At 39.1% G+C, this 22,574-nt stretch overlaps 2 protein-coding genes across 3 annotated transcripts; one reads left to right on the top strand and one right to left on the bottom strand.

Moving 5' to 3' along the window:
- Positions 1–697: 697 nt before the first annotated feature.
- Positions 698–2,299, top strand: LOC126382156 (proteasome subunit beta type-6). Its single transcript, XM_050031932.1, has 4 exons — positions 698–805; positions 1,051–1,316; positions 1,517–1,651; positions 1,975–2,299. The coding sequence occupies exons 2-4, from the start codon at positions 1,055–1,057 to the stop codon at positions 2,250–2,252; spliced, it is 675 nt and encodes a 224-aa protein (XP_049887889.1). The 5' UTR covers positions 698–805; positions 1,051–1,054; the 3' UTR covers positions 2,253–2,299.
- Positions 2,300–2,828: 529 nt separating this feature from the next.
- On the bottom strand, positions 2,829–22,574 carry LOC126382059 (PHD finger protein 20). Of its 2 annotated transcripts, XM_050031750.1 has the most exons (18): positions 22,388–22,574; positions 21,762–21,988; positions 15,279–15,770; positions 14,878–15,016; positions 14,051–14,304; positions 13,042–13,479; positions 12,589–12,800; positions 11,822–12,382; positions 11,423–11,517; positions 10,940–11,252; positions 10,537–10,654; positions 9,484–10,296; positions 8,985–9,136; positions 7,928–8,139; positions 7,103–7,306; positions 6,557–6,687; positions 5,988–6,134; positions 2,829–4,776 (listed from the first exon to the last, which is right to left on the bottom strand). In XM_050031750.1, the coding sequence occupies exons 2-18, from the start codon at positions 21,985–21,987 to the stop codon at positions 4,649–4,651; spliced, it is 4,635 nt and encodes a 1,544-aa protein (XP_049887707.1). In that variant the 5' UTR covers position 21,988; positions 22,388–22,574; the 3' UTR covers positions 2,829–4,648. The 2 variants fall into 2 exon arrangements, with proteins under 2 accessions (XP_049887707.1, XP_049887708.1); XM_050031751.1 differs by lacking the exon at positions 21,762–21,988.

Raw genomic sequence — 22,574 nt, 5'->3', positions numbered from 1 at the left:
ACTTACTAGTAGGTACATAGTCGTTACAAATCAATAACTTTAGTAAGTGGTAGTCGGAACGGAACCAACGGCTTTACATGCCTTACGAAGCACGCATAATGCGTCTATCCCCAAAGGGGTAGACAAAGGTAAATATACCCACCCCTTGTTAAACTCCTGTCTTGTTGGCGGAATCATCACTAATATTAATAAAATAATAAGTAGCATTACTGAACTACAAATCAAAACAATGCTTATTTTCAAAACAATTAAGAAGCCTGCAACATAGACCTAAAAATCCTCCAGAGACCGGTGCAATGTATGTCTAAAAAGAGCCACGATTTTTTTTATACTATTTGTAGAGAACCTTGTGATAAATCAACACTGATTACTGGCCAAAAGTTGAAAAAATAAATGTTCAACGACTTGTTGCCTTTTTTATAGAATTTCAACTAGGAAAAAGCTATGAAAAATATCTGCGTAAAAAGAAATGATAATAAAATATTCCATTTTACGTAAGTAATACAAGAAACATGATTAAATATAAAAATCTGAAGTAGGTATAAAATGATTTTCTGTAAATAAAGCGTGTAAAAAAAAAAGCATTTAACTATAATTTGTTTGTTTGGTGACTTTTATAATGGTAACTATTTTCATATTTAGCTGTTAAATTATGTAAAGCAATTTTTTGCTACATGCGTACCTAGAAACGTACAATGACAAATGACATTTGATTTGACGTTTGACGTTGACAGTTTACAAACCGGAGGAAGCTAAATCGTGACTTTCAGAAATTAATATTTTGTTTATTTCCATTATAAATCATGTAAGTATTCAAGCAATATACTTTCTACTCTACTGTTTACTCCTTCTTGCCCTCTCCAACTTATACATTTGACGGTATTATTTTTCCGTTTTGTTGTTACACATAACCTGCTCTACAATGATGCTACATATTTAAAGTCTTACTTTGCCGCATAATTCTGCCTTGTAACCACTTAAACTTCTAAAATTCTCTTTACTTACTATCAATAAATCTATAAAACTAAGACAACCTAACAATATTTGCAGAAAAATGGCCGCGTCAGTGGTGAATGCGTATGCCGACCCCGAGATGAGTTGGATGAACGCTCCTCACAGCACGGGCACGTCGATCATGGCGTGCGAGTTCGATGGTGGTGTAGTGATTGGGGCCGACTCGCGCACCACCACCGGCGCCTACATCGCCAACAGGGTCACTGACAAGCTCACAAAGATCACTGATCATATTTACTGCTGTCGCTCAGGGTCCGCTGCCGATACCCAAGCGATCGCTGATATTGTCAAGTACCACCTTAGTAAGTTATATGATGGCTTTATAAGCTTTGTACTTCCAATTTTAACATTGAAGGCAAATTTATAGTAGCCACAAAAATGTATTACTTTTAATAACTACACATCACTAATATCTGATCTGAATAATCATCATGCTAATATAGGTAGTGCACTTATACAACATTTTATTTAATTCACAGAAAATGTTGTATTTCTTTATCAGACTTTCACCGGATGGAGCTGGGTGAGCAGCCACTGGTGGAGACCGCAGCATCCATCTTCAGAGAGCTCTGTTACAGCTATAGGGATCAGCTGGTTGCTGGTATCTTGGTCGCCGGCTGGGATAAGAAGAAAGGAGGTAACATACTTTATAACTTTTAAAATGGGACGTCCAACTCCTGTAGCATACAGGCTCATTTATAGTGGCATATGCAACATGCTGACTGCATGCTACAGCTACAGATCTCCGTGATATATCAGGGTACAACATAAAGACTAGCTATGGGCCACTTCCCATAAACAGCAAGAATATATTAAAAAATTAGCATACGGTAGATTTGTCAAATGACCTATTAGTTTTCAAGTGCCCTATTAGTTTTAGTCTTTTATTTACAAACATTAATATTAATAATAAAGAATTGATCAGTAGAATATTATTCAATATGCAATCTCTGTCTGCAGGTCAAATCTACTCGGTACCCATTGGAGGCATGCTGCAACGCCAAGCAGTTTCTATTGGTGGGTCTGGTTCCACCTACGTATATGGCTATGTTGATGCTCATTTCAAGCCTAACATGACCAAGAAACAGGCCATGGACTTTGTCACCAACACGCTGACACTGGCCATTTTGCGTGATGGTTCGTCTGGTGGTGTGGTGAGACTCGGAGTCCTTACTGAGGCGGGTGTAGAGCGCTCTGTCATCCTGGGTGACCAACTTCCTAAATTCTATGAAGGTTGAATGTAGTTTTAGGGCTTTTTAAGGTAATAAAATTTTGGTAAACTTCATGTCTTGTTTTCTTTTTAATAAATGTACATATCTTCACTGAAAAGGCGAAATTACGTAAGCGCCAAAATGCCATTTCAAGGAAAAGTATTTTTTTAATTTTTTGTCATAACCTTTTACCCATTTATCCAATTTAAATGTTGTCAACGTAAGATTACATTGTTTTTTTTTTTAATATCTATGTTTAGCAATAGATATCAACATGGACTACTATTTTAGGATATTTTGGCGCTTATGTAATATTGCCTTTCCAGTGACGATATTATACATCCATGTCACACATACATACCACGAATCATACATACATAAAAGACCTAGACTAGAACCAGACCTAGATGGTCGGCGCCCTAGGTATAGTATAGGATAGCAGAATTGTCATGGCATTTTTGCATGTAGTAAGGTCAGCTTCTTTAGCTACTGGCTGATGTATTCAAGATGTATTGCTCTATATAATAGTGTTCCTATAGTATGGAAACAAATCTGATATTCAAAAATGCGAAGTTTGCGAGGGACATTAAGAAAATACAAGCATTTGACTGTAGACTGTACATATATTTTGGTAAACATGGATAAACCTAATCCTATTCTCTCAGCTATTTAAGTGCATTAACGTTCACACAAATATTTGAAATCACTTATTTAAAAATACATTCAGAATGAGATCATAAAACTACACATTGTGTAACTGACAGTTTATTAAAATGCTGTTCTAAACGATTATAAGTAGGTTCACTAAATTGGCTTTTTGAAAGCTTCATCACATTATATTATTGTGAAATTTATTTTAGTAGAATAAAGGTTGAACTACATCTGGCAGCACCGCATCTTTCTTATAGTTTATCCTTTTCTATTAGTTCAAAACTGCCGTTTGCTAGAGTGAAAGAAAGCGACAGAATTGACGAGGCGACAGCGTGCGATCGTATACGTAAGCATGCTATAGCATGCAATCACGCGTGTAAGCATGCGATAGCGTGCTGCCAGATATAGTTCAACCCTAAGAAGTAATACAACTAAGTACTTGACTTAAAATATCTTAATCTATTTTCACTTTAAAACATTTACTCACATCAATACAGCAATGGTGGGGAAACCCATAAATGTCCAGATGTATAGAACAGCGATAGGTTAACGTAGACAAAAAACATTGGTTACAATTCAATATCCACCAAAGGATAGTCACGTATCGAGAACAGATTTTTATTATCATTAGGAATTAAATCTAACTGGTTGTTTACAACTTATAACCCATCGGCTACGTTCACACGGCGACTAATCCATTCGAATTTTCACGTACTCCGGACGGGCGAGAAGCAATATATCTCGAATATTATATTTTGCAATAAATGAATGAATATGAACACGAGATATTCCCGCTGTGAACAGTAAGGTTTTATATTGCCATTGCTCGATAAAATCTTGTATACGTCATACGGGAAATATAATAGCGTGAACGTAGCCGTGCCCGCTTTGGTGCGTGTCTGGCGTACTTTAACACCAACAGATGACATAACATACATTATAAAAGAGTAACTGCAACCTGAAGTATGCTGCATACGGCAGCGGTTGATTCAAGGAAAGCCAGTGAACAGAAATAAACATGGAAGCATTCTTGTGGCTCAAAAATTAAGTAGAAATCGTATCGATGAGCGGCTGGCGAGACTTCAAAATCGTACTGTCAATATAATAGGCATTAATATGCCACTATGGCCTTTATTAATGTGGCTTATTTATGAAACTGTGTAAGTGGCTAAGCACAGATAAATAGCGACATACAATAACGTGGTTTTTGAATTTTAGTGCACGATTATTTTGCTACTGTGAGTGTGTTTTGTTTTGAATGAGTTTACTCCGAGAGGCGTCAATAATATATCAACTGTAGTGAGTATGAAGAGACTCCTTTCATGTTTATACCCGTTCACCAGGGTAATTCTGTGCCTAGCTACTGCTGGGTCCCATTAGAAGTATATCGGGTGTTAGTGACATCGTAACGAAAACTGAGGGATGATTCAGACCATTATTTTGAGTAGTTATCAAGTGGAATTTTCCGTCGCAAAAGTATGGAAATGACAAATTTTATAAACCACTATAATATTCATGAAATTTCCGACAGGAAATTCCACTGTATATCAACTCGGAATGAGCTGAATCACCCCCCTTACTATTTGTTACGATATCACTATCACCCATACGCACTTGTATGGCTACCCGTGCATACTTGTACAGGGTGTAAGTGTAACGACGGAAAATTCAACTTGATATCAACTCCGAATCATGCCCCTCAATATTCGTTACGTTGCCACTAACACCGTGTATAGAACGTTTATGTGTATAATGTAACTGTGAGGTCATGTTTATGTGATGACGCCGAGCTCCTCCATGGTATCTAGGTCCCGCATCAACATCTGTATGGTCTGCTTGGTGCGCGGGAAGTAGTCTGCCGTCTCGTCGTCCTCGAATGACGGATCTTGCGATTCCAATTCTGTAATTTTAACATAATGAGAGACTTTCCAAGCTACGTTCCCCAAAAACAATATAGATGGCGTTGTGCAGATTTAACGCGATAATTGCCTACTTTCTCATTACTCGGGTATATAATTATTCAAAAATACAATCTAATGGCAGAAGCATAATATAAAAATAATTGTTGCTTGATATTTGTATCACATTATGTATAGAATTATGTTTCTACTTATAATGCTCCTCCTTATTTTAATCAGAATAATAATGGGAGGAAGATAGTAGGGAACTATAGTTCGGCAATCTCGTGCGCGACCCTCCTGCGGGGCGACAGACGGTGGCGGGGACGGGGTAGCTAAGATGTCAGCGGGTAGCAGGTGGTGTAGCGGGGAAGGGAAACGCGTGCATCTGCGCGTCAAGTACGGCAGTCTCGGCCGCGCAGCCGAAGCGGCAACACGTGCTTCATAATCTGTACTACTTTGAGGGCGACGCACACGAGATTAATATCTGAGGATGAGTGAGGCGATCTCAAGACAACTTAAGGAGGTTGTACATAAATAATTAATGAGCAAAACACGGAGAAATCAAAGAGAAGTGACGAAGAATATCAAACGGAGAGTGAAAATGAAAGCGATATGGAAATTGATTTATAATAAAACAATCTATTAATATTTTAGTTTTCCTAATAATTGGTCGTCAAGCATAATAATAAAAATAAAATAAAATTGTTCTATCTTTTTATTCACTCCTACATATATTACGTCACAAGTAAGTACAACTTATCGCAAGATTTATTCTGGCACACTTCTCTACGTGTGCAGCCGTGTTCTAGAATGTCAAGATGATGACGCGCTACCCCGTCCCCGCCACCGTCTGTCGCCCCGCAGGAGGGTCGCGCACGAGATTGCCGGACTATAGCTTATTCATCTAAAAAAAAAACAATATTGCTATTTGACATTAGTTTGCATTGCACACTTACTTTTATATGCGCAAATGTTCTTTAGATGAGTTGTTTTGATTTGGCCTTTTTAGCCCCCTATACTTCTTCCATTGTGTGGGTTATGAGGTGGATTACGAACCTCATCGACCCTGGTGTCACTGAGTCAGGGTTATTATTGAGCTGCTAGAAGCCCCTCACGTGAGTCATGTAAATACTACTTACTAACATCAGTAAGTAGTACTCGGGACCTGCGGGTTAACGTGCCGTATTATATTACAAGACACATAACATACCAGCAACCTGCGCCTCGATGGAGTCGAGCCGGGCGTCAATGAGCGCCTGGCAGCGCTGGATGTGGCGCAGCAGCCGCTCGCGACACGCGCTGTTCTCTATGGCGGCCTCTGGCTGCGGAGCGGTCACCCGCTGGGCTTCCTGTTCCGCTGTTACAGAAAAATAAAGTAATTCACATCACTAAAAGCCACGCTCTTATCGGTGTAGCATTCACCGTGCTACTTTTTAAGGTAAAATAGGGTGGTTTCTCTCTTGCCTTCCGCCCAAAAATAATAATGATAAATAATTATTGCGTCTAAATTTATTGTACATAATATTACCATATATTTTTGTCCAAAAAAAAATAGTAGCAGTGATTGATTGTGTTAAGTAATGGTCTACGCCGAAGTGGTACTCACTGGGTGCCTCAAGACACCCGTCTTCAATCGACAGAAGTCGAGACAGACCCCGTAAAAGATGGTATGATCAGCTCAACGAAAAAGGTCCATTCGCAATTAATCCAATTTTATTTCTCAAATGTTTTTATAACAATCGGTGCTTGTCGCTGCTTTTCATGGTACTGACTACTAACCTTGCACGGTTTTAGCCAAGCGCTCCAACTCTGTAGTACTGATGGGCAGATCCAGAGACGCGCCTCCGGGACTGGACAGAAGACCGCTTAGCAGCGACTGCGAGCCCAACTGACTGTCCTTTTGGGAGAACCTGTAAACGAAACGAAATTGACAATTCTTCTTATCTCGTGGGGGTAAAAAGGCCTACGAACAACTTCATCAACGTTGGTGTCGGGGTTACTCATGATTGCACATGAGTACACATACAAAGCAAATAGTAGCCGGGACCGACTGTTTAACGTGATCTCCGAAGCACGGGTCACCTTACTTTCGGACAAACGGGTGATCTGTGTCCTTACCAAACTGGGGTCACAAAGTGATTTGTCTCCCCTCTGAGATTCGAACCCGGGCCCTGCAAATCGTGACCCCAGGTTCGAGCTGGGACACTCCTATCCATGGGCATGTCCTCTTTCCTGACAGGCAGGTTCTGCTTGTCGAGGCTGCTTGCTGATGCTCATGTCTGAGTTGAGATGCTCCAGAGTCAATGTATGTTAAGTAACACTTACCTGTCTGCATCAGGCTCCTCAGAGGGTGGTGTGCGGATATCCATGGGCACATCCTCCGTCCTGACAGGCAGGTTCTCCTTGCCGACACTGCTGATCATGATGCTCAGGTCCGAATAATCCGAGTTGAGGCGCTCCTGAGTCATCACCAGCTCACTCGTCTCCCAGTCTTTAGCCCACAGGTAGAGTTTTGGATGGTCTTTCTTACTGTAAAAGTAATTTTATAATGTTTTGGATTTGTCCAATGAATGAAATAGCTTTAAAGTCATACTACCGAGTGCCTTTTTAAAATCCAAACCCCATTGTTTTAACTATTGTGTCTGGAAATCTCAGCCTTAGGAGATCAAACAAGTGTATCTCCAAATGTGACATACAACAGAAACAGAAAAAAAGGAGATGTTATCATAATGTATTTTATAGGCTTAGTATCTTTTGTGTAACTTCCATTCAAATCTGCCAATTTGGATCAGCTTGCGATATTGATTTCCCAAGAGCTTCTCAAAAGTCATAACTACTGAAGACCAAAATTAAAGAGCATCACATAACACAAACAGCCGACAGATGTGCCACTGCTGGGCACAGGCCATCCCTTGATGAACCGGAGTAGTTATGGAGCATACCAACACGCTGATCCAGTTTGGGTTGGATGAGACGTTTTTTACGACTAGTAGCTAATCCAACAGCTTAAAGAGCATTCATTAGCACGGCATCATCTTACTTTTTCGGACAATCAAGTGATTAAGCTTGCGATTTACAACAATGTCTTCATCAGGAATCGAATCAGAAAGAATATCAACCCAGGTAAAAAGCAGCCAAAACAACACTCACGTAGCAACATAGTACTTGACGCGTAACGCATGGAGCGCGTCTTCAATGCGGTGCAGATTCCCTGAAAGCTCGTGGGAGCGCCGCAAGGACTCGCAGGGCTTCGCCCCCGGTAGCAGACCTTCGTACAAGCGGTCCTGGTCGTGGAGGAACCGCTGGGAGCGCCGCCCCCGGCGCGGGTTCAGGCAGATGCTGCAAGTGTACTTCTCTGGTACCTAGGAGGGGATTACATGATATTGATGGTTTTCAGGCAGACAGAGCAACAATCAATTTTAACGAGATGGGGAGAGACATAAGTTCTCAAAAGAGCTTGCCTCTAAATAACTAAAATGATTAGTCAACCCATTATCGCCATTATAAAAATCAAACGTTTTAGACGGGCCATAATCACAGATTCGTTCAGACACGTGGGAACAGCAAAATTGTGTGACAACGTGCGGGAAGCATCAGCAACGCATCAATAGAATTCATTGTCAAAGCGAGTCATACCTACGAGCTCAAGCGTGCTCTTGTCATGACGTGCGAATCGTGCGGTACCCGCAACGTAACTGAAGCGCGGTTGCCGCCGTATCTGGACAAGGGCGCGTCATTCAAAACGCATGTGGACAAGTTCTATCCCCTCCCCACTACCGTAATCCGCAGTGACGTCTGATGATCTTGTAGTTGGAGAACAAACTTTGCACATACTAGCCTTTCCTTCTGACAGTCAATCATTTTAAATTTCGAAATTCTAATTCCATTCTGCATTTCCTTTCATTTTACGCTGACGCACTGTATCCCCGTCCTTGATAAGAGCAGACATATACTGCTTAGCTCTGGCCGTGCCCACTAATTTTAATTGTGGTCATAAATTCTTCATTGAATTTTAAATATAGCAACGTTAATTTCGTTAAGTTCTTGTTTGTGAAGTGCTAATTAATAAACTGTGTATTCCTGTTGGTGTTTACTGTTTTCACCGCTATTTCTACTCATCCTACTCTCCTGCTACTACTCAGCCAGCACGTCGGGACTCAATAACCACCCATCGAGCCGCAATCTCTTATATATACAGAGTACTCACATCAGACTCCTTATGTATGTTGTGGCAGAGTCCGTGCTGCCAGCAGAGGCAGAGCTCGCACTGCACCATGAGCCCATCCTCCTCGCGGAACCCGCAGTGGCAGTTGATGATCTCCTCGCGCTTCATGTGCACTATCTTTATACGCTCGCCCGCTGAGACATCAACAAAAGCTACAGTGAGGACCTTTCAATTAAATTCAAATGCACTTCATCGCATCAAAATAACAGAACATGGTTACAAAAGAGACTTAAGTAGGCCTTTCCACTACACTTTTTGATAAAATATATGACACAGACAGTCCTATTACTAGATTGCGTTGACCTAAGTCTACAAGGAAGTTTCTAGAAGCTTGCCTTACCCGTCGCTGAAATAGTGTCTTGACAGATAGACAAGAAGCTGATCCTATCAAGGTCCTGTTTTTTTCCCCTTTGAGATATCCTGTCTTGCTAGTAACCCTAAAAACACAATTCGATAAATATAATATAAAAAAGTAACTTACTCTCTGTGTACATGTAGTTGGGTTCTTTTGGTTCCTCATTGGACTCTGACGACACCAGTTTCTGATCCAACTTGGAATCTGGAGTGCCCGATCTGGGGTAACTCGACCGAGTCTCCACATCGGAATTATTCAACGCGAACCATTCTTCATCCTCACTTGCAGGCTTCTTCGAGATACTGGCAAATGTTTTCTTCTTCTTATCACTCTTGCGTTTCACTTCCCCATATGGTTTCGTCACCGTATGCGTTGAAATTGCTGCTTCGAAGTCCAACTCTTCTGTTTTGGAAATTTCTTCTTTGTGTTCTAAGAGCTTCTCTTCAGCATCGCTTTCGTCTTTCTGTAACTCTGGTATAGTTTCCACCGGGTCTGGTCGCCTTACTGGGAGAAGAACCTTCGGTCGCTTAACCGATTTATTACTCAACGCGATCCTGAGTTTGGGAGAGTCTAGTGAGCGTGGTATCTTCTCTTCGAGTTTCACTGGTGTAGCTATTTCAGGTTTCGGCTGGGATGGAGCTTCTTTAACTTCTGGCTTCGGTTCGGTTATGCGCTTCGGTAGCTTTGGTAATTTTACTTTGATAGTTTTCTGTTCAGCTTCGAGTTTCAATCTCCTCATTTCGACATCGCTTGGTCTCGTTCTAGCATACGCCAAGTCGAGCACTTTTGGAGTAGCTCCCAGCATCTTTCTCAGTTCGCGGTGGTAATGCTTAATGTGCATCTTCAACAACGTGTTGTTACGGAAGTTCTTGAAGCAACCCTCGGCAGGGCAGCGTAGCAAATTCTCTATTATTTGAACCTTCAAAGATCCGACGTACACTGAAAAAATATTTTTTAGTTGATTAACAACAATCTGTTCATAACGGTGAAGCGAAACCTCTCGACGAAGCAAACGTTCAGATATTCCGACATTTAATATTCTTTATATTTTGTTAGGGTCCACCAATTTCTTCCAAGGATAATGTGTTTCTTTTAGTGACATTTTTATTCTATAACTAAGCGTATCATGGATAAGTTTCTTTTTCGATCTAGAAAAAGATAGAAACAAACAAAACTTACCGCATCCATCTTCCAGCGGTAAATTTTCAGGTGGCACGTCGACAGAAGCATCTGTCGGGGCACCCACGGGTATCTCTCCGCTAGGTCCCGCCACAGCATCGTCCACAGCAGGAATCACCTAAGATAAAGATTATTTTATATCTAGTTTCATAGTTTCCTAAAATGCTCCATGATCTAGCCTTCAAGAGCTTTCGGTGACGCGGTAGATCTGGGTTTGCGCTCGATATATTGGTTTGTGAAATCATCACTAGTTTGCTTCAGAGTTTAAGATATTGCAAGCTAGTCCCCTCATTGGTCGAAAAGACTACTTACTCAGACTTGACTTAACGAATGGCTAGATAATTACTGTTGTATTTGTGTGCAATGAAGTACCTATTGCTTTGTGAAATAAAACTCAACTTACATTCTCTTGCTGCGGCAGGTTCATCTTGATCTTGAGTTTCTGCTTGCGTTCCTTCCTGGATTTCTTCAAGCTTAGCTTAGACTTTCTCCTCAGTAATGGCGACGTCGTGCTTAGAAGCCCAGTTGGCAATGGTGCTACCGGTGGTTCCTGTTCGCCATCGGGTGTAGTCGTGCACCAACCCATACGTCTGGATAGCTTCAAATGGATGCCAAAGTCCAAAAGCACGCTCTCATAATCTTTCAGAGACTCATCCGGGTGATGCTCAAGGTAATGACGCATTTCAGTCTTGGTGTGGATACGCCGATTGTCTGGGCTAAAAAGTGGGAAACGAATCAATCAAATTATTTATTACATTTCTTTATTCTAAAAGCCCACTAAAAGCATTTTAAAATATACTGTTTTGCCATATATAATCACAGAGATTAAATTTTTTAAAACTAATAAATGCAGTTACTAAGACCGAAGATCAACATTTGCACTTACTTCATCAAAACAACATCCCACTTTCCAGCAGAATGGCCAAGACTCCTGCGTACAAAGTGCTTTGTCCATCCAGGAGGCAGTCTGGTGTCTTCAACCTGAAACCAATTTACAATAATTTTAATATTGACGATTTCTTTTAGTTTAACAAGGTGAGACTCCCAGGCCAGTAAACCATTGCAATAGCAATGAAACACCAAATAATAGAAACCTTGGTAGTAAATGGATTTATATTTTTCGATTTACCATACACCACCCCGACTTTCTTAGGTATATGAAAAAGCCTTCTTATACGACCCACCATTCATTCAATACCTCCGTTACGTAGACTGACGAATCGTTTCAAAATGATGACATGTCAATTAAAGCTAATAATGTTATTCAAAAGTATCTAAATCCCACCTGAACGCTTCGCCTTGGCAGCGCGGGCCTGTTACTGGCGTCGACCTTGACGTCATGTTCGACCTCGCTGACAGTGCCCACAGGCTGCCCATTCAACCACCGGCAGCACCACTCGCCCGGCTGAAGTTCCTGCTGCTCCAATTTCTGTTTCTTCATCAAATCCTCGTTCATCTTCTTCCTCAACTCTGCAACTTGCTTCTTCATCTCTTCCAACTCACCCTTCACCATTTCCACCTGTTTCTTAACTTTCTTTTCCTGTAACAACCTCACCTTTTTAGCCTTCTTTATCTTTGACAGACTCTTCTTCTTTTCTTTTGGAGTGCCACTTACTCCTGGTTGAGGGTCTACAGTCTCTTCTACGACTTCTTTTACTTCGGGTTTCACTTCTAATTTTATTTCAGGTTTCACCTCGGATTTTGCTTCTTTAACTTCTACTTTGACCTCTTGGTTCAATCCGTCTTCGAGTTTGTTAATTGCTTCCTTAATCCTGTCAATAACCTCCTCGTGTTTGTCATCGTCTTGTTTCTCGAACTTCACAAGTCTCACTTCTTCATCTAATGCCTAATATTTAAAAATAGATAATTAAGTTATAACATTATAATAAACTGCAATATGCTTTAAGCTGTTTCTGAGTCGAATTTCAGAAATTCAAAAGTCAAATTTATCAATAATACACTCAACGTTGTTTAAAAAAGTTTGTATTTAGTAGACATTTTTGAAACGAAATAGAGGATTTTATCAATGGAAACTATAAAAGCACAACTTACAGGGTCATCTTCATGTTTCATGTCTTGTGACTCTGGAGCGCTCAAAGTCTCACTGTTAGCCAAATCAAGGGTATCATCAAGATCCACCTTAAGATCTTCAGTTTCAACTAGCGCTTCATTCTCTCTCTCCTTCTCTACTTCGGGTTTAATATCCTTCGTTTCTTCGGCGCATGCCTCTTTGGTAACTGTGCCTATTATTGACGCCACTGCATCTATGGAGGAATATGTTTTTTAAATGACAGACGCACAAGCAAGCCGCTGCTTGCTTGTCGTAGCAAGTTGCTTAATTGTGAAACAGAATATATCTTGAGAAGAAAATTTGTAGTCATTTGAAATTAATTTCCTAAGATATCATGAATCTTGGCGACCGCACGGCGATAGGTTACCGTCTATAGAAGGAGTAAAAACAATTCAAATAGTAAGCTTTCTAGTAAACTTTAATAGTAAACTTACCAGGTATATCTTTCTTTGATGCTGTTGCGCTCGTACCTATCTTCACCTTCGTCTTCATTACCCTTGCCTTCTTTTCCTTTACAATCTTCGGCATCCTCTCTCGTGGCGTCTTCACTCTCGGCGTGATAATCTTTTTTTTCTTCTGCCCTATATTGAATATTTCCTTTATGTTTAACTTGCGTTTCATTTCACGCCTTTCGCTTTTAGAACCTAAATAGTCACGAGTGGGGTCAAAGAGATGGGTGTTAAAGACCGGGAGTGATTTAGGTGTGTCAGCATTGCTAGGGCCGGGACCGTAGACAGGAGACGGTGTGGAACTAGTGTTAGGCAACCCTGTCGTGTCAATATTCAATACTCCAGAACTTTCCTTGAATTTGTGGATCCTATTCACGTGGCAAGTCCATCGCACTCCGTCATCGAATATTATTTCATATTTACCTGTAAATAGAAATAAATCAGCTGTACTTACGTTTCGATTTGTTCATGGTGTTAGCACAACTTAGTCGTAACTATCTGGCTGACTTCAATATTGACATGCTTTGAAAACATTCGTGCAATTCTAGTAGGCTGTGGTTTTAGTATTTACATTATATACTTAATTGTTTTATTTATTTTTAAAGACAATTCAGAAATCGATGCTCCAATTTCAAAACTTCAAAGAATCATACTTCATATAACAAGAAAAACAAAAATATGATAAAGATGAACATGCACATAGGAAAGGAATAAAATAAGGATAATGTTGAACTCACCAAGTGTACGAATGTAAAGGAGGAGGCAGGTGGATTTAAGTTTGAAGGATAGATAGGAGGTGTAGATGGAACTACAAATCTGAATCCAAATTACATAATGATAAAAGCTAAGAGAATAGTGTATGTGTTTAAAAACATCTTCCGACAAAGAATCTTTAAAAAATTATACATATGCACTGTTATGAAATCCTTCGTTTCTTTGCCTAAAACTTAAATTGGATGGAGTTGCAAGTTCTACATGTTAATTCATCCCTTACCATTCCCCAAATCCTGATTAATGGTAGCAATAAATCTCCTATTATCCCTCCATCTAGCGAGACACCTCTCTCCTACTGCATACGTTAGCTTCGGCTTATCTTCCACTTTAGGTTCGTCTTTGATCATAGCTGGTAGAGGTGTGATCTCGACCACTGGGTTTAAACTGACGGGTGGCTCTGGGATCGGCTCCGGCGGCGGTGCGCTACCCATTGGTCGTAATCGAGGACTACTCACACTAATCCACTCGTCGTGTCTGGAAATAATTTGAATTTTCGTAGAAGGTTTGACAACAACAACATGGTGTATGATGGAACATTTTAGAGTTGAAAGGCAGTGGGGCGAGTTACTAGTCAATTGCCAGGACTCTCCTCCTACAACGGCTTTTCTACAATAGCTATTCCAAAATAAACCCGTCGAGTCAACAACTACTGCTTAGCTGGGCACCCTTAGGCCTGCTGTCGCAAATTTTGTACCGTCTGAGAGCCCTCAGCGCTCACATTTATCCGGTAGCAGTTAATGCCATTTCCGGCAAATCTTCAATAAGTTACGTCAAAAAAAACTCATAAACAAGTGCGCCTCACGCACTTCGCTTGGTGGGACGAAACAGTTATGCTTGAATTTTATTTCTGTGTATACACAGTATCATTATATCATGTCCATTCAAAAATTTCGGTTATTTGTTATTTCAAAATCTACTACAAAAACAGTTGTTCAAAACAAATTCTTGGCGCGTTTTTGCAAACATTTACTTACTATACTTAACAGAAACTGCGAACCATTCATGATTCAGTGAGTGTTCTATGTTGACTTGTAAAGATTCACTCACCTCTTGGTTGCATCGTCATAGTGCACCAACACCTCCATCTCATCGTAATCCACCTCCGTTATCTGCGCCGTATGCCACAACTCTGTGAAATCCTTCGCCTCTACCTTCGAACCTACTGATAACGCCATACTGTTGTTACCTGGAAAAATATAAACAGAAAATCATATAATAATTAGGCAAAACAACACTTCTTTAAAACTTATTACAGAATTTACTAGCTTAATAAAAATGTAGTACAAAAATGAAATGAAATCTTAGTTATTGTAAATTTTCGTAACAAAAAGGTGGTACATACATATTTTACATTTACTTTTTTCCAATAATATTGTTACCTTTTTCAAATCTTTCTTGCATATTAAAAATGTAGCCACTAACTGCAGTAAGTATAATCTGTAACTTACCCTTATCTACTGTTTCTAAATTACGTTTCGTCAATGGCTTCACATTTTTCTTTTCAGCAATTTTAGCTTCAGACTCGCTTAAAATCATATCCATGACACTTGAAGCAACTGCCAATGTCTCTTCTTGCAACTCTTTCTCATTTTTGTCCTCTATTGTATCTCCTTCTGCATCTTTTACAGCTTCTTTATCACCATCAGTAATATTTAATATGTCTGCGCCTTTGGTTGGAGGTGCTTCTTTTTCTGGATCATTGTCATCAGCACAAGGTGTTGCAGTGCCAGATTTGCTGGCTATTTCTCTCTCTTGTTCTTCAATGAACTTTTTGATAGCATCTACATTTTCACTTTCTGTCTCTTTACTGTTCAGGTTTTCATCAGCTTTGTCGCCACTATCATTATTTCCATTTTCCACGTCTTCTGCAACTTCTGTTGTCGCCGGTTTTATTTCACTTGTGTCAGCCATGGTCCAAGAAAAAATTGATGGTATAGCATCTGTAATATAAATAAACACAACAAACTTCAGTATTAAAATTAATTTAGTATTGATCAATCAATTCAATTTTCCACCAACCTACCAGGCATCCATGCACAAACTACAAATTATAATAATAATTCAATCTAGGTATATCTACTAGAAATTGAACATCCAAATTGAAATAACTATATGCATAATGTAGACAAAACTTTTCTGCTTTTTTGTTGTTTAAGTTTCTTATCAAATTGTAATTTGTTGAGACAATAAATACATTTTTCCAAAAATTTCAACATTTTCTAATCACTACAACATGAACAAAATAAGATAAAAATTGACAATCAAATAAGTAAAATCAAACACAATTTGCATACAAAACTTGAATTGTCCATTATCTACACAAGTTATACCTGTCATTGTCTTATCTGCCAATAAGGAAAGGGATGGGTAATCAAGACAGGCATACAATTTATGGAACCCACATCAATTTAAGCACAAATCTGAAACAACCCTCCAAAAATTTTGCATTGGCCAATGACCCAACAAAATTAAGTTGCCAGCACACTTCAAATGGGTTGCATACTAGCAGGATCCTATTTGATTCGCCTGGTCTATTAATTCAAAATAACAGCTGTCAATCACCCATCCCTTACCTTTTTGGTGGATAAGAAAATGACAGGTATAATTTAAAAACAAAATTAGATGGTGTCTACAGGAATTAGCACCATTAGCTACTAGAAAAACATAATTTTAAAATACAAACTTTAGTTTAACTGGGAAGACTTAAACTTAGAAAAGAAATAATCATTGATATTATGGATTCAATTATTATAGCAAAACAGAACAAAAGAACAATATAAGTAAACAACAAAGTTGAAGAAGAAGATACATTTGCAAAGAAACCTTAATATAATATTTTGAATTACAACAAAATAATTATTATGTATTGAAAGAAAAACACACAACGTCGATATGAAGATTGTTTTGTGAACTTACTCTTTACTCCCGCTATGTTGGTACTATTTACCTGCTTGTCACCTGCTAGGGCAACACTTTCATAAATTTTGAAAGTGTGGTAGCACTGCAATTCTGTCATCTTTTCATAGTCCTTCACCAGGAAGATATTCCTGCGACGTTGTGTGTTTTTCTTTCAATACATAATAATTATTTTGTTGTAATTCAAAATATTATATTATGTATTTGTCTAAAAACACACAACGTCGATATGAAGACCTGTTTGATATCTGCTGGTGACAAACACAAAACGCTATGTGAAAATTATAATATTTATTGTTTCTTAAAAACTTTTATGAAACAATCACCACATAATAATTTATTCAAACTTATAAAATTATTATTCAGGCACAACATTATTAAACAGTAAATGAGATGTATTACTCTTCTTTTGTATTTCTTGTAAAGAAATACTATAGACTTTTTTTAAAGTATCTTGATTCTTCAAGTTGCCTCATGATAGTATGTCATCAATGGGATGATTTTCAACCCAGCTTGCTGAGGCCACAGCTGATCTGCCAATAACAGTCCTAGAAGCTGGTTATGGTTGTCCTGTTATAGTGATAAATAGGTGCTTCAGTTTATCAACCTCATTCCCTCTGTTTTGAGAAACTTCAATAAGACGTCTTGCTCAAGTAACTGGGCACATTTGCTTGCTATATAGCTAGGGTGTTTTAAGAGCTGCCATCCTGACTGCCTATGGATAGCAGTGTCTGTCTTTGAACCAAAGAGATTTCAAATAAAGTATTTTTGGTTATGGGACAACTTACCAATCAAATAATGAACAATCTGGATAACCCAAACAGGCAGATTTTTTTTTTTTTTTTTTTTTTTTTTTTTGCTTTGACTTGTTGGATGCTGAAATTGCTCTGAATGATGCTGAAATCTGTCATAGTAATAATTGGTCATCAGACTTACGGTCCCGTCTAATTATACAAAATGTAAATATTGCAGATTTATGGATTAGAATCGAACTGTATGCAAGTTTCTCCACCAAGTGTATGTAGGCTAAAAATCTGCATTTATGTGACTTTCTGGACTTGTGCTACTAACACGTCTTCGTCACACCACTTGAACCACCCCTTAATTGCAGGAAAATAGGTACTCGTTGTGGATTGCCAACAACTGTTATATAATAATTGCTTTTCGGGTTCTGACCAGTTACTAGTTTGTTGCCCCCAGCTTTAAGTAACCAAGCCTGTAGGTTCACTTGGTCGATTTGTAAGGGTGAACAGTTCGTGGCAGTGTCCACTAAGCACTCCGCGAGCTTCTCTATCGTAATAGGTGGAACCCATGACCTGTAAGGCCCAAGACCTAAAGTCTTCCAGCCAATATATTTTTTCCCGAAGTGGAGATATTACAATATACAGACCCTTGGCGCTGTTCATATGGGCCAGAACTCGAGGGATGAGGTTGGGTGGAGGGAAAGTCCAGCCCAGTTGAAGTTCCCACACTTGAATGAAAGCATTTGAGAAGAGTGCTGAGCAATCTTTGCAGTCTAATGAGACGTACATGTTGACCACGGCTCTTTCGGCAGACGCGAACAGATCGACGTCTGGTGTGCCCCAACGATGAAATAATCGGTTTGTTGTAGTGGGCAACAGGTGCCATTCCGATATATGCCGTGCCCGTGAGAGGCGATCGGCAGTGCAGTTGTACCTCCCCGGGAGGTAGTGTGCTGACAGGGTTATGTTCAGCCTGTCTGTCAGCTTCAACAACTTGCATGTCAGATTGAATAAGTTGAAAGAGCGCGTTCCCCCTTCCTTCCGAATGTAGGAGACCAATGTTCGGCTGTCGAACTGGACTAGAATATGGGCAATTCTGCAGACGATGGAATTGATCCCGAATCAATACACATCTCCAACAGCAACAACAGCCTCCGTGGTCTAGTGGTTAGAGCGTTAGGCTTACGATCTGGAGGTCCGGGTTCGACTCCCGATGGGGACATTGTCGAAATCATTTTGGGAGACTGTCCTTTGTTTGGTAAGGACTTTTCAGGCTTGAATCACCTGATTGTCCGAAAAAGTAAGACGGTTCCGTACTTCGGAGTGCACGTTAAGCCGATGGTCCCGGCTATTATCCGTAAAAACACCTCCACCAACCCGCATTGGAGCAGCGTGGTGGAGTATGCTCCATACCCCCTCCGGTTGATTGAGGGGAGGCCTGTGCCCAGCAGTAGGACGTATATAGGCTGTTTATGTATGTAATGCATATACTGCGAAAAGCTCTTTCCAGATCGAGTGCTTCCTCCTCTGTTCTTTCGACCAAGATTCCGATAAGAGGGTCTCGTCCAACTGAGCTTCCCAACCCGAGTCCACCGAATCGGTAGTCAGTGAGTGGGTGTATGGGGAGTTGACTTGCTCCACCACTTCATGTCGTTCCGTACTTGTGGGGATAACACCAGTAACAATTTTTTATTGAATTTAAAATATTTCAGAAAAATTTGAAGGTAAGAACAATGGAGGCGGATCTTTGGAATAACAAAGTTGGCGAAGTTTGACTGACCTAGTACGTTTTTTTTTTTTTTTTTTTGCAATGTGTTGTTTTATGTTTGCTATGGACTGTTCTAACTTTTTTTTTTTTTTTTTTGATAGAAACATCCTGTTCAACTTTGTATTCCCAGTGATCCCTAAATACTCCTGTGTCAACTGTGTGTATACTGAAATCAATTTCAGTATAGATTTTAGATAATTTATCCGCCATCCCAAGGATTCCAAGAGACTTACAACTTCCGCAGTTTGAGTAATCAACTTGGTCTAGTCTTGCTTGGCCCGGAGGAAATTGTCTAGGTAGACTAGAACTCGACGAATTCCTCTCGAACGTAGGATCTCCGCGATCCAGTTCATCAATATTAAAAATGTGCGAGGTGCGGATGCTACACAGAAGGGTAGCTAGGGGATAGATAGGGGGCTCTCTATTGTACACTACGGTTTGGCTATTGGTATGTGTAAGTATGCGTTGAAGTACTAGGCGGAGCCCTATTAACTCATGTCCTGGTGTGAATCATGAGATTGACACAAAAGTTTCAGATGGTCTCTTCTTAGCAAATGGTTTATTTTCTTTCAGGTAAGATGGAACGTTTAACCAGGAATTTGTGCCTCCCCGTGACTGTATGACCGGCGTGAGGGTGTTCTGGTCAAATAGATGGAACCTTATGGTTGTCTGGAAGAAATCGCTTTAAGCGATAAGGCCGCCATTTGCCATTTACTTAGTTAAGAGTCTTTTTGTAATTTCTTTTTATTTTGGTGCAATAAAGTGTATTTGTATTGTATTGTATAAATGTTCGGCACTTGGAGGTAATCTCCTCAATGTGTTCTGAAGGTTTTTATTACCTACTTCAGAGATAATCCATTCCCCTCTTAATTTATAGGCATTCGGCCCTCTCACAAACTACCTGTAACATCTGTTCCATATTTTTGTAATGAGTACAAGCCGGACCAAATACAGGACTTAACCGATCAAAATTATATTTTAATGTTAAGTATTTTCTATTGAACCTTGATGTTGGCAGAATCATCGTTTCTGGACGATGCAGCCACAAACAAAGAAAATAGAATAGAAATTAATATCTTTTCATACAAATTAGTTGGGTTCAACTCAGCTGATGAGTTGTTAGCCCAAGTAACAATTTCTTGTAAATTGTTACAGATTAGTTCTTTCTGTTCTAGTAAGCCATTAGTAAGCCTTGCGATAGCCCTTTCAGTTGTTGCAAGATAATCTTTGCCTTTATTTAGATGGCAAAGTTCAGTATTAAGTTTTTGCTCCACAAAGCCCGGCTTTGCTAAAAGGGTTTGAAGACTTTAGAGTACTTCACCTCTTTCTAACCATCACTATTAAAGTGTTGTAATCGATTAATTCGTCCACACGCTTTTGAGATGTATTTTTAATGACCTTTGTGGTGTCTGTAACAGTCTGGATTTCTCCCAAATTAAGTTGTACAGCATTGGGTTTGGTTAAAAATTTGTTAGAAGAGGATGAGCTAACTGAATTAGCTACAGATGAGCCGAGTAATGACGTCGGCAAAAAGTTTTGTACATAATTTGTAAGTTGACTTACTTGAGTGATGAGGGTATCAATGCGTGGATCGTAACCCTCAGTATTGTGATTTACGCTTGGATCTCTAGTTTGGACGACGTGAGGATTGACCCTCTGAATCCGATTCAGTGTCCCCACAGTCGTTACTGGAAGAACTTACATTTTCTTCGCGAGAATATTGTGGAGGTTCTTGAACCTCGTTTTCCGCAGTAGGCGGGGTATTAAACACACTTTCCTCACTCATATTACGGCACAACACAAATTTGGCACGAAAATATACTATTTTACGGCTATTTAACTTGTGATTTTAAACTTTTTACGATCTCGAGAAAAGTTATAAACCGTATAAGCGGGAATCACAAAACGCTATGAAAAGATGACAGAATTGCAGTGCTACCACACTTTCAAAATTTATGAAAGTGTTGCCCTAGCAGGTGACAAGCAGGTAAATAGTACCAACATAGCGGGAGTAAAGAGTAAGTTCACAAAACAATCTTCATATCGACGTTGTGTGTTTTTAGACAAATACATAATAATAAAATTAAAAATGTATAAATAAATATAAGCTCATTGGGGTAGTCAGACATACAGCATCAAATGAAACCGGAATAATCTAAAATTGTGCAAAAATCGTAACATAACAAAACAAACCAACAAAGTAAATAAAGAAAGAAAAAGCCAAAAGACAAATCAAATTTACAATAATATATTTATCCTTTTAATTTTTGAAGTGAACAATTTTATTACTATTCCCTTGTTTCAATAAGGCTTTTAGTTATAATACTTATTATAATAATAATTTTGTATTCTTCATATAAAAAGCAATGCCAATTATATTCATGATTACTATTATTTGAAATATTGTCCAATTCAAAATGTAAATTGCTCTTCTCCATGCAGGGCCTAGTATAAGTAAATAACATGTAGCAAGCTTCTACTGCCAAGAATGTTGTACTATGTACCTGACTTCAATATGTATTTACAGTCCTTGTACAATTGGAAGTCACTTTTACAAAAATGTCTCGAGCAGACAAACTCTATAGCATCCTTACAAGTGTGCCGTGTCACGTCCGACCACAAGCCACGTAATGTAACTTCTTTAGGGAACTTGTGGTAGGTTACACCAACATCTTCCTTCCGTGTTGAACGTGACTTACAAGTTTCTATACAACACTTTTTTACGGCCATCCTAATGTTAGAAGATGTGTTAATGGGGTTGACACAAAATATATAATGTGTATAAATAGGGATAGTGTAATAATATGAAATACATGTCTCTGATATCACAACAAAAGATGTTCTGAATAAAGAAAAAAGAAGTATTCATTTTTTCCTTTATCATGAGGGATACTTTTATTATAGGTACGTATTTCTTTATTTTGCTACAAATATTATGGACAACAACAGAAGTGCAGTGTTATGAATATACTATCACAATTAGAGCGGTTATATTGTTAATTAGGTCTTGATGGTAAACCAATGCATCGTATCGTCATCTTTCAGAACACTGTTGCAAACAGGCCATTTTTATAAAATTAAAACGTCCCATAACAATACCAATACATAAAAATCAATAAACAACACTAACCTGACTTTGCGTATTTTCAGATATGTAATTAAATTATAGCTTCAGAAGAGTTGCGTAGACAATTTATAAGAATTTCAATCACAGCCAAATGAAATTCAACACATTCTACAGTCTAAAATCAAGATATTTAGTAAAAATTTAGAAATATTTCGCACTGCGTCGTATTGCACAACGTTTCGTTTATTTG

Source organism: Pectinophora gossypiella, chromosome 3 (assembly GCF_024362695.1).
Source record: "Pectinophora gossypiella chromosome 3, ilPecGoss1.1, whole genome shotgun sequence".
In the NCBI taxonomy this organism is placed as follows: Eukaryota; Metazoa; Arthropoda; class Insecta; order Lepidoptera; family Gelechiidae; genus Pectinophora; species Pectinophora gossypiella.
This window is presented reverse-complemented; position numbering and strand designations above follow the sequence as displayed.

Excerpts from the sequence above, each read along its gene's own strand:
- LOC126382059 (XM_050031750.1), bottom strand. The coding sequence starts at position 21,987 with ATGGCCGTAAAAAAGTGTTGTATAGAAACTTGTAAGTCACGTTCAACA. Across the intron at positions 10,297-10,536 it reads ACCGCTGGAAGATGGATGCG|TGTACGTCGGATCTTTGAAG; the intron begins GTAAGTTTTGTT and ends ATATTTTTTCAG. Across the intron at positions 6,688-7,102 it reads GAGGAGCCTGATGCAGACAG|GTTCTCCCAAAAGGACAGTC; the intron begins GTAAGTGTTACT and ends TTTCGTTTACAG.
- LOC126382156 (XM_050031932.1), top strand. The coding sequence starts at position 1,055 with ATGGCCGCGTCAGTGGTGAATGCGTATGCCGACCCCGAGATGAGTTGG. Across the intron at positions 1,317-1,516 it reads TATTGTCAAGTACCACCTTA|ACTTTCACCGGATGGAGCTG; the intron begins GTAAGTTATATG and ends TTTCTTTATCAG. Across the intron at positions 1,652-1,974 it reads CTGGGATAAGAAGAAAGGAG|GTCAAATCTACTCGGTACCC; the intron begins GTAACATACTTT and ends CTCTGTCTGCAG.